Genomic DNA, 16653 nt, shown 5'->3' on the forward strand with positions numbered 1-16653 from the left:
ATAAGCTGGGAGCTCCAAATGTCGTGGCTTCTCACTGGCTGAGTTGTGAGCATCTCTCAGTGGCTGGGCTGGTCCTGCAGGGACGGGGGTGGGGGTGGGGGGCGGGAAGAAACTGTCCTTCCTGCTGCTGGGGCAGAAAGGAGCAGCTAAAGTACTATCCCAGTGCGGGTCCCTGTTGGGTCTGCCCCTGAGGACAGGTGAGCTCTACCTGCTGGCCCCCAATGGCATTTTAGATGAGGTTTCCTTTGAATAATTTTCACAGTAATGAGGAGGTGCTGGCTGTGGGAGTGGGGGTTGTGGCAGAGGGGGAGACAGGCAGGGGGGGACAGACAGGCAGGGGGAGACAGGCAGAAGGAGAGACAGGCGAGGGGGACAGTCAGGCAGAGAGGGAGAGAGTCAGGCAGAGGGGGAGACAGGCAGGGGGAGACAGGCAGGGGGGGACAGACAGGCAGGGGGAGACAGGCGAGGGGGACAGTGAGGCAGAGAGGGAGAGAGTCAGGCAGAGGGGGAGACAGGCAGGGGGAGACAGGCGAGGGGGGGACAGGCAGAAGGAGAGACAGGCAGGGGGAGACAGGCAGGGGGAGACAGGCAGAAGGAGAGACAGACGGGGGGACAGTCAGGCAGAGGGGGAGAGAGGCAGAGGGGGAGACAGGCGGGGGGAGACAGGCAGGGGGGACAGACAGGCAGGGGGAGACAGGCAGAAGGAGAGACAGGCGAGGGGGACAGTTAGGCAGAGGGGGAGAGAGTCAGGCAGAGGGGGAGACAGGCAGGGGGAGACAGGCAGAGGGGGAGAGAGTCAGGCAGAGGGGGGGACAGACAGGCAGGGGGAGACAGGCAGAAGGAGAGACAGACGGGGGGGACAGTCAGGCAGAGGGGGAGAGAGGCAGGGGGGAGACAGGCAGAGGGAGAGACAGGCAGGGGGAGACAGGCAGGGGGAGACAGGCAGAGGGGAAAGAGGCAGGCAGCCGGGGGGGACAGTCAGGCGGAGGGGGACAGTCAGGCGGAGGCCATCTGTTCTCTGTGCCGCTCTGTATCTGAGGCCCGATTTCCCTTCTGATAAGGGCACCAGTCATATTGGACTAGGCCGCACCCTAATAACCTCATTTTAACATGATGACCTCCAAAAAGATCCCATTTCCAAATAAGCTCACATTCTGCAGTACTGGGGGTCAGGCCAGCACGTTCGGGGTCACAGTTGTTCCCATGACAATGTCCACACCCTCACCCCCGTACAGTAAGGGGAACTGTAGTGAGGCCGTGTTCCTCCTTCGCTGCTTTTCCCTTTGAGTCTACGGGGACGAGCGTGCATTGGTCTGGGCACCTTGCCTTCGCGGAGCCGCCCCGTGAGCGGAAGCTTCGTGTGCATCCGTATGGAATCACTGGAAATCCGAGCAGGGTGAGGACTCGGCGGTCACATTGTTCTGCTCTGGTCTTTTCCGTATCGGGCATGAGGACCAGCGGAGGGAAGGTGACTTTGCCCAAGGGTGGTGTTTGCGTGTGACAAACCTCCCCAGATGCATCGGCTTCGTATCCTCACGTTTACTTTGTTTACGAGTGTGCTGTGTGAACAAGGCCTCACTTGGCATTAGGGCGGCAGAAATGCTGTCAGTGTCATGGGGACGTGGACACAGCCGTGGGCTGGGGCCTCAGCTGGAGCTCGGTCCGGACCTCCTTCACGGCGTGTCTCCACGCGGCCTGAGCTGCCGAACCCCAGGGCGGCTGGTGGCGAGCGTGAGCTCCCCAGGTGAGCGCCCGAGCAGGGTAGAAACTGTGTCACCCTTTGACCCTAGCCTGGGCGGTCACACCTTGTCCCCTGTGCCTGTTTATTCAGTTGAGTGAGTTGCGTGTGCCTGGGGGGTCCTGGGCCGCACTGAGGTCCTTGTAACAGGCATTCGTGGCATCGAGAAATACGGAAACCAGGACACAAGGGTCTGTGCCCCGCACTCTTGCTCGGGAAGGAGCCTGGAACACCTTTCTGTCCCCTCTTTCTGGCTTCTGAGTGCAGCTCTGAGGCCCTGGGGCCCCCCCCGGCTGTCCCCGGCCGTCCCCGGCCGCGGGGACGCGGGGTGTAGGTTCCCACAGGCATCTGCCTCCCTGTGGTGTGAGGTGCTCCCAGGAGTACAGGGCTGTAGGTAGAGCCACGGAGGCTGCCCACGAGTTAGTGTTAGATTTGGGGGAAATGGTAAAATGTGAGCGGACCAGCATTGAAAGGAAAGTGCAGGCAGTCACAAAAGCAGCAGAGTGTGGGAAGTATGAAGCGGGGACGCGGAGGCCTGTCGCTCGGGACTTGCTGAGGGACACGGGGTGCGGCGGCAGAGCCTCGCTCGAGCAGACGTTCCTGAGCAGACCCTGGAAGGCCCTGCTGTTCCAAGCCTTCCATTCTGACGATGAGGACCACCACCCCCGCCCCCCAAGCTGGAGGAGACCCTCCTCCGGAAGGCACTTCTGCTCCCATGGCTTGTCCTTCGGGAGCCTTGCCCTGGACCCTGACACCGTCCTCCCATCCCGCTCCTCCTGCCTTTGGATCAGTTAGGGCCGTCCGTTCCCTTCCCAGTCAGCGGGCTCCTGCTTGGGGTTTGCTTCTCCGCTGGCTTGTTACTGATCCTGGGACGGGAGTCTCACTTTGTGTTTGGTGCACAGCTGCTGAAGCCGAAATGCGGGTTTTACTGTCTCCCATCAGTTCATGCCTGAACTGTCTGGTGAGCGTTTGAGAAACACCCGGGGTGGGGGGCAGATCGATGCCCTCACACCCCAGAATGGCTGGTTCCAGGGCCTGGCAGGCAACTCCTTCTTGCTCTGCACTCACTGGCCGTCGGGACTGTGGTCCTGCCAGGCTTCCCTCTCCCCGCCTCTGCCAGGCCCTGGTGTCCTCCTGCCCTCTTTCCTCCGCTTGTCCCAGCTCAGTGCACGGACATGCTACACTCTTTGGCTACAGCCTGGTCCAGGGCGATGTCCTCCGTGAAACCCCCATCCCGCCTGTCACCAGAGCCCCCCTCCCTCACCCGGGCTCTGTGCATTTCTTTCAGCACCAGTCCCTTACTGTGACTCCCTCCTGTTTTCCCCTCTTGAGCATGTGTCTTATCTCTTGGGAGAGACAGACTGTCCTCTATAGCAGGGACTTGTTTTGTGTCTTTGTGACCCCTGGGACCCTGGCCCAGGCCTGAACCAGACGCATGCTCTGGGAAGAAACTTGGATGAAAGCAGGAGCGATGGGTTTGGCTTTCTCGTGATGGGTTCACAGCCTCCCTCTGCAAAGTCCCTCTGGAGGGACCTGTGTCCTTGCTCCTTCAGCTACGTTTTTCTTTGGGTGGGACAGGAAGGAAAGGGGCCGGTCTGGCTGGCCCCTGTTCTCCGCGAATCCCATGGAGCGGCTCGTGTCCAGGCTGTGCTCCCGGGGAAGCATGACGGCGCCTGGGGAGGGGACAGGGAGTTGGTTTGTGACCATTCAGAGAACGAACCGTTGGTGTAGTTGGGAGGTGATGTGACTTGTCCCCTCTTTAGGGGACACAAAAAAGCTCCTGTTAAGTGGACTCTGGACCCGGAGCAGTTGTGTCTGCCCTGGGGCACACATGGTGCCATTGCCAGGGGCTTCTGCCCAGTGTCGCTTCATCAGCTCCTTGGGGAAAGGCTTCTCTCTGTGCCGCTCGGGGCCTGGTCCAGTGCACACCTCAGCGGTGCCCCAGACTTGTCCCTGAATTCGGTGGCCTGTGACTCCCCATTTTTAGGGGTTGTGATTGCTCGCCCCATATAATTTGTTGACTATACAAAGTTCCTGCTCCTTAGCTTTCTGGCTTTTAGATAGGAATTTAGGTGAAATTGTTTGAAGAGATATTTTTGAGAATTTTAGTGCGCTTTCTTGTGATCATTGTAGGCTGCTCTCAATATTTTTGTGGGGGTAAAAATATTACATGCCAAATACATTCTACCTAAAACCCTGTCAAATGGAGTTTTTTCACGAGGTGTCATGCCGTGAACAGAAAAGATGTGTCTTTGTCATGTAAAGGTTTTGTACAATTCCATTCTGTCCCGGGTGACGTTGTTAACAGAGTCTTGTGCTGAAACGGTGCTCTTGCAAACGGGAAGGGGCAGTCGCAGGGTGGTTTGGAAAGCTCTGGCTGCAGGGTGTGGGGAGATGTCCCACTTATCATCAGCCAGAGAATCCTAGATGTGAGCACGAGACGCTCACGGCCCTGCTCTTCATCTGCCCCTTGCTCGTCCCTTTCAGCACGGTTGCCGTGAACCGTTTGCCCTGTTTCTGGTGCTGGCCCGGAAGGCGGCCGTCGTACGTCACATGGAAGGTGCGTTGGCTCCACACTGGATACATCTCTTTGCTGAGGACGTCAGCACTGACGGGAGGGTCTTCTCCTCACTGACTCTTCCTTCGCTTCTGAGCAGGGGATCCTCGGGCCCCCCTCACAGTGAAGGGGAAGCTCACTTTTAGCCAAAGTATGGCATTTAAGGTAGCCAGCGGATTACTGGTCTCTGTCTTCACACACGTGTGTGGAGCTGTGCCCACGAACACCGGCCGGGGCCAGGCTGAAGGGCAGGAGTGCGATCCGCAGACACCCCGGTACTGGAGGCCTCGTGCAGGGAGCTGTCCTAGGGTATTTTTCACTGAGCTCAGTGAAATGGGCACGAGTTGCCCCTTGTACTTATCCAGGATGCCCCGTGCCTTTGGTCTTAAACCATCTCAAGACCATTGGCATCGCTTTTTGGCCACAGATTTTGCACTGGTGAAATGAGAACATTGGAGTGGACTGTAATGTAGGGGTCAAAAATGACTTATTATTCTGTTTATGGGGAGGTGGCACCAGCCCTTGTGACCCCAGCGATGGGGGAGCCCTCCCGTGACCACGTGGCCCCCTCGGCTCCCCGTGTGGGTGTCCGACCATGTACAAGCGGAACTTAGATTTTCCCTTGAGATCCCTTCCTCCTCCACATCCCGCTCATTTCGGGACAGGCCTCTCCAGCCTCCATGTCACTCAGACAAAAGGCCGGGGTGACCTGGACCCCCCACTTCCTCCCAGACTCACTCCCCTGCGGCCAGTGTGTCTCCTCTGTGTGCCCTGAACCCCACTCCCAGGCTCGCTCCCCTTCCTGCTTCCCCTCACGCAGCACCACTGTCCGGCACTCTTGGAAATGCGTTCCTGTGCCTGGCCGTGGCCGGCCCTCCTCCCCGTGGAACTCACGGCCCGTTTTGCAGGCACCTTGCTGTGTGGGTCCCCAGAGCACCCGTGGTGCGGAGGTGGAACGTGGGTGCCCCAGGGCCCTCTGGAGCCTGGAGAGGAATAGACGGAATCAAGGAGAGGCCCATCTAGAGGATGCAGGCAGCCCGTTGGGGGCCACCCAGAACCAGCGCGGTGGGATCCGAGTCCCCTGGAGAGGGGTGCTGTGAATCCATGTGTCCGTCCCACTGATGCCTGCCTCAGCCCTCCCTCCCTCTCCACTCCACCTGGGGGCTTCCCTGACACTCAGCTTTTCCTGACTCTCCTACAAACCTGTGCTCGCTTCGGCAGCATATATACTAAAATTCTACAATCCTGACACTCCTCCCCAGTGTTCTCCTTTGTTAGGGGCTGAATTGGGGCCCCTCAGAATTCACATCTTGCAGTCCGAAGCCCCATTGCCTCAGAACATGACCGTATCTGGGAGTAGGTCCCTCAGAGAGGTAATTAAGTGGCAGTGGGGCTGTTGGGTGGGCCCTGATCAGCGTGACTGGTGTCCTTCTAAGAAGAGATTAGGACACAGAAAAGCACAGAGGGACAGCTGTGTGAGGATGCACCGTGGTCTCAGACTCTTGCCCCCAAGGACTGTGAAAAGACAGATGTCCCGTGTTTGGGCCCCATCTGTGGTGCTTGGTTATGGTGGCCTGAGCTGATAGTGCCTTCGAGATGGCCTTCTCTTCTGCACACAGATGGTGGGATGGCTTAATTCGGTTGCTTTCCTCAATCTGTGCTCCCTCCCTGGGAGGCAGTCACTTGCTTGAACATCTGTGTGCCGATGGTCCTGAAATCTGCTGGCTTCTCCCCAGAGCTCAAGATTCATGTACCCACTGCCTCATAGAAAGCTTCACGTGGGTGCCCGTGGGTTGCTCAAACTCAGAACATCCAAATGGAACTCATCGTTCTTCTCTTATTACCAAGATGACATGTCCATCCCCTCAAGCCAAAACTGAGTTCAGGGTTCTTGGATCCCTTCAAGTCTTGCTGATTTTGCTTTCTGAACATCCTTCTGGCCTGAGCCTCTTCCCCCAGTCGTCCTCCTCCCTCCCACCTGCCTGGCCTGGTGGGAGTCCTACAAGGGGCTCCTGGCTCCATCTTCCCTCCTGTGGACCCGTCCTCCATAAAGCCCCTGGAACTCACCTGTCCTTGGTTTCTCAACAAGACGAATGCTAAGCTTCTGAGCGGTGATCCCGGGCTCCCTGTTTTGGCTCTGCCGGACTCCGCCCCGACGTCCTGCCTGCACACGTCTGGATATCTGCGTTCCCTCTACTCCACTAGAGTGTCTTCCAGCCGGTCTGAGATTCTCTCTTCCTGCCGCCTCAGCTCCTCTGCACCTGGCTCATGCCGGCTGGAGCTGCTCCTCCCCGGGGAAGCCCCCCGAGCTTCCCAGCCCCTGTTTTCTGCATCTCGCATCTGTGTCTGGGCCGTTTTCACCCCTTGGTCATGACTGGTGTCTGCCAGCCCTCCACCAGAACCCGTTCTTCCAGAGAACAGAGGCAGAACCTCATGACTTCAGAGCAGCAAATAGTCACTAAACAGGAAAGAGGAGCTATTACCAAAGGCGGGTGGGAGAGAGGCGTGACCTGTCCCCTAGTGGGCATCACTGTAGCCTCGGCTCACTGCTGGCACTCTTAGCTCGTGGAATCCCTCGCCGCAAGCGCAGACCCGCAGCGGCGCCATAGTCGGTATTTAACTGCTGGCTCCTGGGCAGGGGACGCCCCAATCTGCACGCTTGCCGTGTCCGCTGCTTCCTGTGCTGTAAACACGCAGCGGTGGCTATTTCAGGCTGCCACCGTGATGTCCCTGCAGGGGGAATTGGGAAGAGACATGTGAGCGGCCACAGCCCTCGGCCCTCACCCCCGTCACCGTCCCAGCGTCTGCCGCATCTAGCCCAGGCTCGGTGGGCACCGATGCCGTGTGCACACGCCAAGCATCAGTGAATTAAAGATGTTCCGTGCATTCACCGTACGTGTCTTTGATTTTGGCTTATTGTTCCCCAGCACTGGGGTATGGCTGTAGAACTCTCCGGAGGAGAGGATTCCGAGCGCACTGGTTTCTGTGCTCCTGAACATCTATTGCATGTTTATTATGGGAGACGCGGGGGGCTGCGCGTGGTCAGAGAACCTGTGTTCTCCTCTGAAGCTGCGTCTGAGTTTGCGAGGCTCAGCCTGAGCGGTCAGCCGGGCCTTGGAATCTCAGAGACAGCCAGTATGAACAGTGCGGCATCCCACCGTGGTTCCCTCGGAGCCTGGACCTGCTGACCCGTCCTGCAGTGTATGATCCAGTGCATGACACACATTTGTAACACGCTCACTCACCGGTTGTTTTTGTTTTGTGATATTTGCTTCCCATCTCGTTCTTTACCATTGGCTGCTTTCCTTCTGGCAACATCCTCATCCTCCATCCGATCGGCAAGAGATTGGTGACCTTGCTTACAGAATGGCATGCAGAGTAAGAGGCAAGAGAGGGTGAAAATGAAGGTGTGTTATTGGCCAAGAATGGGAACATTTGGTCAAGGATCTTGGTATGTTTTTGACTGCAAAGAGCCCCTGGCTTCTTCGGGACTGACCGTGTGTTCCAAGTGGTAGCGATTGTGCGAGGGCCCTCGAAATAGCCCCTTTCTGGCGTTTTCATGTATTCTGAAGTATCAGTGTGCACATGCTTTTAACAAAGCCTGATCTGATTTCACGTCCCGTAATTCCACCATCGACATTATGTTCAGACAAACGGAGTTAGCCGCCTGGGTGGGAAACACAGGTTCCCAGCGTTGGCAGCGTGACTTGTAAATGCAGGGCAGTGTGTATACGATCGTTTTCAGGCGGAGATCTAAGTGAAGGTGTACTTTCTTTCACACATCTGGGGTGCCCTAGCCTGGTTTCATGCTTCAGAGCTGATAACGGCCCTTAGAGATCTTGTACCTCATTTGTTTATTTTATATTTGAGAAAGATGGGGCACAGAGAGACAGGAACGCGTCACATGTTTATCATTGCGAACACTAGGTGGCGGTCTGACTCTGTCCGCAGATTGCAGTTGGGGCTGCCCTCCGCCTGGGCACGCGTGCCGCCGGGGCAGGAGGCTGTCAAAGAGGAGACACCCTGCTCTTTTGACCAGCCACACTGCCCAACTCGCTGACAACATGTCTACATTTACTTACACCTGGGCGTAAGCATGTGTTATAAAACAAAGTCAAAACGTGTAACAGTTTTAAAAGCAGTCCTGGGTTTTAAATCAGGAAATGACACGGGTCTGCTTCCTCCCTAATGCTCTGTGCCTGAGTCTCTCCTGTTCTCCCATCTGGAATGCCCTAGCCTAGTCTTCCCGGTGCACTAACCACCTCCTCATCTTTGTAATCTCAGTCCTCCTTCCTCTTAGCAGATGTCTGACCCTTGGGTTCCCTTTATACATGGAACGTGATGGCAGTTTCTGTAAAACGTATTGTCAGTTGGTTAAATCTCAGTCTCTTCCCAGTGAACTGGGTGCTCTAGGATCCATGATCTGATGTGTCTCTGTAATAGCTAGTACAGTGTCTGGCTCAGGGGAGGCTTGTTGGTTAACTGGATGTATAAATGGGTGGTGGTTTGGGTGCTTAGATAGAAGGATGGGGGAAGAAAGGGAAAGGAAGAAAAAGAAATGAAAGAAAGGGCACAGGGAGTGAGGGGCAGGAAGTGAAGGGAAGGGAGTATTGGTGGATGGGTGGATACGTGGATGGATAGATGGATGCGAGGATGGATGGATGATATATAGATGGATGGATGATATATGGATGGATGGATGGATGGATGGATGGATGATGATATATGGATGGATGGATGGTTAGATGAATGGATGGATGGATGGATGCATGGGATGATGTTGGGGGATGGATGGTTGAGTGGATAGATAGCTGAGTGGATGGATGAATGGATGCATGGGTAGATGAATAGTGGATGAGGGATGAGTGAACGATGGGTGCATGGATGGATGGATGGTTGATGGATGAATGGATAGATGGTTAGATGGGTGGCTGGGTGGATGCATATATGGATGATGGATGGGTAGAAGATGGGTGGGTGGATGGTTGTGTGGTTTATACTTCAACTATGGAACCTGCAAACTAGCCACCTTACCCTCTGCTCCTGTGTTTCCTTCTTGCAGGTCGTGGGCATTTTTGCTGGATTTGGGCTCCTGCTATTGGTGGCCTCGCCTTTCCTGCTCTTGGCCACTCCATTTGTACTTTGCTGCAAGTGCAAGTGCAGTAAAGGTGACGACGACCCATTACCCACCTAGAGGAAGGCATGATGCTGGAACAAGACCCCTGCCTCTGGGAAGCGTGGCTCTCCCCCACCCCACCCCGCCGTCCCCTCTCACTAAACATCTTTCTTGCCTTATGTGCCCCATTGAGCTTCACAGTGTCACGCCGGATGCCGTGATTTCAGGGACTGATGTCAGAACGTTTGCCGAGGCCCCGGGTGCAGTCACCTGGGCGTGGGGAAGGCAGGCTGGCGTGGGTAGGGCGCGGCGCCACAGTCCGTCTCTGCCGACTTGACAAGGGAGGTGCTGCACGGAGCACGCCGGGCGGTTTTCTCCCAGTGGGTATGGACTAGGAGTGTCTGGTGGTTGCTTAAGAGACCCTCTCGTGCAAAGTGTTGTGCGTCTGCTCCTTGGTGTCAGGACGGTGCCACGTTGCTGAGAGAAGAAGACTTTTGGGGATTGCAACTCACCTCAAACAGAATCCGGTAATTCTGACTTGAGAAAAGCACTCTGTGTATGACAACTGTTTTTATTACTAATGGCGTTTAGTAAAATCCTTTTTAGGTTGTTGTTTTTTTTTTTCTTCCCAACTGAGTAGTGAAAAATCAACAAGGTGCATCTACACCATCCTATGCCTTTCTTGAAATGTGCATTTTAGGAAGATATCGCTAAATGACTTTTCTGGCTCGGCCACTTTTCAGGAGATTTAGAAAGCCTTACGCGCTCTTTGTGTTTTTCTTGAAACTTGTAACGACGTCTTAAACGCTATAAGCGGTGTACTGTTACAAACATGGGTTCCTCTGTTGTTGCATTTCTTTGAAAATACCAATGTCTTTAAAGGAGTATCTTCATCATTAGGTTTTCCTTTTGTTTTTTGTTTTTCTCTCTTTTGGGGCTTCTCTCTTCTCATCCAGGTATGAGCAAATATTTTTTAATGTCTTTGGAAACCAGATGCTTTCCTCGGGAATCATTCTGCTGGGAGTCACTATGGTTTGGCCGCTCGCCTCAGCCTCCTCGTGTAGACTTGGAGAAGAGAACAGGGCTATTGGTCCTCACCAGCAGGGCTTCCTGGAAAGACTGGAGGACTCCCGGGGGCTGGGGGAGAAGCTTCCCAATTTTCAGTTTTTTAAATGACTAAGTTATTTTGGAGAAATCTGTGTCTTACGCAGTTCCGTGTCCTGTTGCTAACCATTTTGCCCCACTAAAAAAAACCTTCCATTTCACTTAGTTATTTCGATTAGGGGATCTTACCATTCAGCCTCTCCCAGGCTAGGGGTGACTGTTAACGGTAGCAGCAGAAGGCGCGGATCGGTAAGACCACACGTTCCATCGGTTGACTTTTAAAAAGTGGAGAGAGGCTATTCTTTACAGAGAGTTGGCTTGAATAGGACTTTTAAAACCACCTGTGCTTTTAAGGAGCCGACTGATTGCGTCGAACTTGGGACTTCAAAAATAATAGGCAAATGTTGTAGGTTTATTACAGTGGAGCTTTTTAAAACTTACTACACATTCCACAAAGGAGTGAAATGGAAACAAAATCAGACTTGTTTGCTTGTTGCAAGCACATTTGTAACACGTGGTGGGTTTTTTTGTATGTTTGACTTCTATGTTTTTGTGTTGGCCTCGGGTCCTGGTTTGCTTCCCTGTATAGAAACGTCTTCCTTATTTCTTAACGTTTGATAGGTTAGAAACAGTATCACTTCACTCTCCACCTGTAGTATTTATTATCTTTATGAAACTGAAGCCATTAGGAAACTAGTCTGTGTCAAAATCACACTCAGAACATTCTCCTTACGACCACGGTTGAATTTTTAATTCAGTAATGAAACAAGAACACGCCTAAGATCGTCTGTCTGTTCAGTGGAGCCTGGGCACGTGAGTCTCTGTACCTCGAATTGTTGCAACAGGGTCTGGTGGTAGATGGCTTTCTGGAGGGGGTGACACTCCAGGAGTCCTAGGCTTGAGCCCAGACTGGGATCCATGGATGCACTTGTCTAGCCAGACCCTTTAAATGCCTATTAAAGACAGCAGTAGGCTCGTGGCCGTTTCCAGTATCCACGGGGCAGGCCTCGCCCCATCCTGGCCCACCTTTCCTGGGCGAGCTGCTTCCCATTGCGTGTTGTACAAGTCCGCCCAGTAGTGGTACCCCTTTCCTTTGGGGTGGAACCAGAGCCTTTGGAAAGGATGCATTCTCTGGGCTCAAGCTCAGATGTCTTTATTCTTAGCGGATTGGGCTGTTCGTCTAGCCTGGAGAAATCCATGAACAAATCATGCACATCCATAGCCTCAACCATCCTTGTGCCTTTCACCTCTGACACGTTTCACAAGCGCGTGTTTCGACCCAGGTAGGGACCACAGAGATTCTGGGGCCGGCCGCAGCCAAAGTCGCACCTGCTTGCTCTGAGTCTTTGCACCAAGCATGCCTCTGTTTGCTTGGTTTGATTTCATAGTAACACAACTAAACCTGTCAGTTCCTTAGGAAGATACCAGCAGGATTGCATTGAGGTCTTACCTAAACTTGCATTTCCCCCCGCTGACTCCTCCGATTTCAGTAGGGAATGCCATTCCCATTGTTCATGGGGATGCAGTATTAAGCACGCATGATGTAAAATGTAAACAGAACGTGGGAAGATGGCCCGCATCTTGGATTTTAACCTCGCCATCACTCCCGGGGGAAACTTGGGGGGTTCTATGCTTAGTAGGGGGACTGTTCTATGGCAGAGCTTGTCTTAATTGAAAATTACATTCACTTTCACGGATGGTTTTCATGCTGATGTTCTGGAAGCACATGTACGTTTATTCCTTTGGAGGCCTTGAAATTCTGGAGGGGAGGGAAGAAGACCCTTTCATGGCTGACACGACCGGTGTCTGGTTGGGGTGTCGCCAGAGCGCACGGCTGACCTTAGGTCTTCTATGTCCCTCTGACCCCGTCGTGCAGTTTTATTGGACGTGCCTGGTCTCTCGGTCTGGCTCTGTCGTGCCCCGTGCAGCCCGGCCCTTGAGCTTTGTAGTGGTCACCGGAGGCCAGCGCCCTCAGAGAGGAGGTGCGGCAGGTGTTCACGTAGCAGAGATTGACTCAGGATCTGAGCGTAATCAAATCCTTCAATTGCATGAGCCGCTGTCCAGATCTGTTCTTTTTCACCCCCAGGAGTAGCCGGAGACTGGGGAACCATCATGTGGCACCCTTTTAAAGGGGAACAAATTCTCTTTACAGCATATTATTCCATAAAACCAGTTTAGGAACCAGGCCGATTCCTGATTAGAACACAGGGCCCACGGGGAAAGGGATTCTCAGCTACACAAAACTTACTCCAAGATGAGTCTATCTTTTTCATCTATATTGCAGTTAAAAGTTATTTAACAGATTAGAAGAGGAGATTTTCCCTTGGTAGTCTTTAAAAATTAGGGGATTGGAAAGAACCAGGGTAGGCTTTTTGTATGTTTCTCAGATTCTCATTTATTAATAAATACCCCTGTATATAAATATATATATAAATCAGTGAAATCATCAAGGGAAAACATTTTGCATGTATAAAGCTTCATGAAGGTCTCTTTAAAAAATACCAAAGCTTGTTTATTCCTTCTAACTAACCTAAGCCCTTATGAAAATACACGAAATGAGGAGATTATGACTGGTGTTGCCAAAAATGCCACATGGAATGAAGGGCCTGCACTCAAATATAGTTGCTAATGCGTCAGTACTAAGAGAGCATGCTGTTTGGGTACGTAGAGCCCATGGGCTCCGTTCTTCCTTTGGTTTGTATAATCCTGTCTTCCACACTTCTGGGAGCCTTTGGTGAGGGTAGGTACCTGCCACACGCCTGACCTTTCCTTCGTTCTTTGCTCACTTTACCATGGGTGTATTTTAATCTTGTATAGACATATGCATGAATGGGTCACGCACATGTATACAGTACATATTTGACAAGTGGTGGTAAAAACAAAAGTTCGGTTTGTGTTTTTTGAAATGTCAGTCCACTTTGTGCCACTAACACTGTGATGTATAAAAGAGCTGTTTGAATGCCTTTTAATGTTGTGTTTTGTACTTTGGAATCACATGGAGAAGTTTGATTTGTAATTTCAATACATATTTTAAATGTATTGTGTCTTACGTAGTTTGTCCCCCCTTTAGAAGGGATTTCTTTTTAAAAGAGATTTTGGCTGGAATACAGGTTACTTTTGTAAATCCTGTCTGGCTCCATCTTTTGTACGTTCTTCGTTGACACCTGGCCTGGAGATTGAAAATAAGATGATTGGAGCGGGAGGGGGAGGAAGTGCGGGTGGGAGAGGGATCCCACCACTGGGAGAAGCACTTTTCTGTTCTGAGGTTTTCTCTGCTGGGAGTGTTCTCAACTCTTGGTGCCAAACGGATCTGAGTGGCTGGGTAAGTGGCCACGCACCCTCCTCCCCTCCTCATGGTGCCGGCCCAGTAACACGCGTCAGAGAGCATCTCCACACTGGCTTCCTCCCTGCCCGAGACAAGTACTTAAATCCTGTCCTAATTGATGGGCAGCATCATAACAATCAACGAGCATCCTTTTACTACTGGGGAAAAAAAGAATAAACACAGATGCTGTTTGTTTTCATAGTAACTCTGATAACTCACCTTGATTTTCATTCCCTTCATTTAAACTTCATGGAAGAATATGTACCTCATTCATTAACATGAAGCAGCAGCTTAGGAATAGGCACCTGTTCCTGGTACTCTGGTTACATTTTAAAAAACATCCTTAGAATCTTAAGGTGCAGATCAGAGGAGGTGTATTCTGTTAACCAGTGATTCGTTGCTGGCCACAAAGACACTCGTCCTAGTCACTAGGAGATCCTGGTCTGGAGGGGAGGCAGATCTGCCGAATGGTGATGAGAATGAGGTGTGGCAGGTGCTATGGTGGACATTCGCACAGCAGGCAGCCAAGGGGCAGGTCAGAGGAGGCTGCTGGGAGGATCCTGTATGTCACCTGGGTCTTGCGAATGAGTAGGTGTCAGCTAAGCAAAATGCAGGACAGGAGTGTCCAAGGGAATGGCCAGTCCATTAAGTGCAGGAGTTTGGTCCAACTGGTATACCTGGGGGCCAGTTACTCAAGTGTTCAACCTCGAGGGCACAGTGTGCAGAGCTTGGGAACTCAGCCTTCATTCTAAAGCTATGCAGAGAGTGATAGAGGGCTGTCATACAAATTACCACAGACCGGGGGCCATAACCAACAGAAATTTATTCTCTCATGGTTTTGGAGGCTGGAAGTCCAAGATCCAAGTGTCAGCCACTTAGAAATCTCAGTCACTGCTCATCACTTGGTTTGTGCAACCTGTTCCCTTTCTTAAATCGCTCGGGTGTGCATTTTCAGGATGGGGCCGACACTGGGTGGGAGACAGAGCAGCAGGATCAGGAGTGGGGCCACCGCGGTCAGAAACAGGTCCCAGATGTGCTATCATCCGGGCACATGACTGCCTGGGGCATCCGTTTCCTCATTTGAAAACGAGGGTAAAAATACCTCACAGCATCTTTCTAAGGATAAATGGGGAGGTTCAAGTCAATTGCAGAGGAGAGTGTTTGGTAGGATGTGAAGCCGTGAATGAGTCCTCACAATGATGGGGATGATGGTCCTATCAGGAATGCCCACTCACCTCCTCTAACTCCCAAACACCAAAGCACTACCCCCCCTCCCCCCCGCCATATGTTCTCTTTCCAGAACCCATGACTCAGACGGGGCCTGACCACTTTCCTGCCTGCATCACGGTTCACACTTTGGGATGCTAATGAGTCGCTCTACAGAGCTCTGGTTAACAGGAAGGAGAATGTGGTAAAATTCTCCACGTGGGAAACTCAAAAGTCATTCACTTGTTCCCCTGGGCAATTATCTGTGTCTTTTTTGATACATGTTTTTATTTATTCTACTAATTTATTTTTGTCACTGACTTAGAAAATCCACACAACGTGCATAATCGTGTTCCGCACCACACTCGAAGGACCCAGCGGGCCATAGTCTGTTTTCATTCCTCGGGATCTCCACGTGTCCCAACTTTTATGAAAGCCTCAAAACGTAAAGGGGAATAAATTTTGAGAGGTTCTGACAATTGGACTCCATTTTATCTAGGAATTTAGGAAATTAACATTATTAACAGGAGATTTTCATGTGTGTATCACCAACTCCTACTATGGTGTGATACACAGTAGGGGCTTATTAAATCCTTGTTCCATGAAGGAATTCAGCTATTGCCGTGTGTGTGTGTGTGTGTGTGTGTGTGTGTTTGGGGAAGGAGGGTCAATCACTTGGGGTCACTTGGTTAAAAAAATCAACCATCAAATTTGAACTGGAGGTGTATAGACAGTCTAGAAGCAGATGTCTCATTATAGGTGTAAAAAATCACTTATGAACTGAGACCCTCTTATGAGCCAGGCACTTTGCTTACTGCCCTACGCTGGTTAATTTGAATGCTCAGAGACCTGCCAAGATAATCATCTCCATATTACAGTGAGGAAATGGGGTCTTGGGGAGCCCACAGACCTGCAAGGATTATCATCTCCATATTACAGTGAAGAAATGGGGTCTTGGGGAGCCGTCACCACAAGTGACACCAATAGGAAGTAGCCGCATGGGGAGGGACCCAGGGCGGCCTGCTGGACCAATGTGTCCCCACTACACTGTTTTCTGGTCCTCCCTTTCTGATCCGCCCTTGTCAACAAGCAGAGACATCCCTCCATGGTATGTGGTGGCTTGTTTGTCTTGTCCCTGGGAGAGGTTGAACTCTGTCTGAAGATAGTACTGCATTTGAAGGCAGAAGATTCTGGTCCCACGAATACTCATCCTGCTCAGTGAGTGAGGAGAGTGGCCCCAGGGAATCTCAAGGGGAAATTCGTTCCTCTAAAGGCATACAGGCCGTCGTGGATGCTTTCAGATACAGTGAACGAGTCTCACCATCACCTCCCATTTATCACGCAGCGACCTTTCAGGGTGTCTAGATCCGTATCTGTCCCTCCCAGATCAATATTGTGTGCAGATGAAACTGATTCCCACAGCAACCCTGGAAAAGAAAATATTATTGTCAAAATTCTTCACTTTATAGTGAGGGAAACGGAGGCTTTTGTTAAGAATGGGCCCAATAACAGTGACTAGCAGACTGTGGAGCAGAGACCCAACCCCACAGTTTGTAGAAAGATAACTCAGGACCTGAGGAAAACCCCAAGAGCCATGTCAAGGGCAA

The 16653-nt window shown here is 52.1% G+C and overlaps 1 protein-coding gene across 7 annotated transcripts in view; it reads left to right on the forward strand.

The window, feature by feature from the left end:
• Positions 1-13642, forward strand: part of RNF144A (ring finger protein 144A) — a 115289-nt gene extending 101647 nt beyond the window's left edge. For 4 of the 7 annotated variants that reach the window (XM_078055924.1, XM_078055921.1, XM_078055926.1 and 1 more), the window contains one exon: positions 4226-4768. In XM_078055924.1, the coding sequence (XP_077912050.1) occupies positions 4226-4441 (216 nt within the window). In that variant the 3' untranslated portion in view covers positions 4442-4768. Of the gene's footprint in view, positions 1-4225; positions 4769-9357 lie in introns of those variants that run through there. The other 3 variants (XM_078055925.1, XM_078055923.1, XM_078055927.1) reach the window with 3 other exon arrangements.
• The last annotated feature ends 3011 nt before the right edge of the window (positions 13643-16653 follow it).

This window comes from Halichoerus grypus, chromosome 10 (genome assembly GCF_964656455.1).
Source record: "Halichoerus grypus chromosome 10, mHalGry1.hap1.1, whole genome shotgun sequence".
Classification (NCBI taxonomy): Eukaryota; Metazoa; Chordata; class Mammalia; order Carnivora; family Phocidae; genus Halichoerus; species Halichoerus grypus.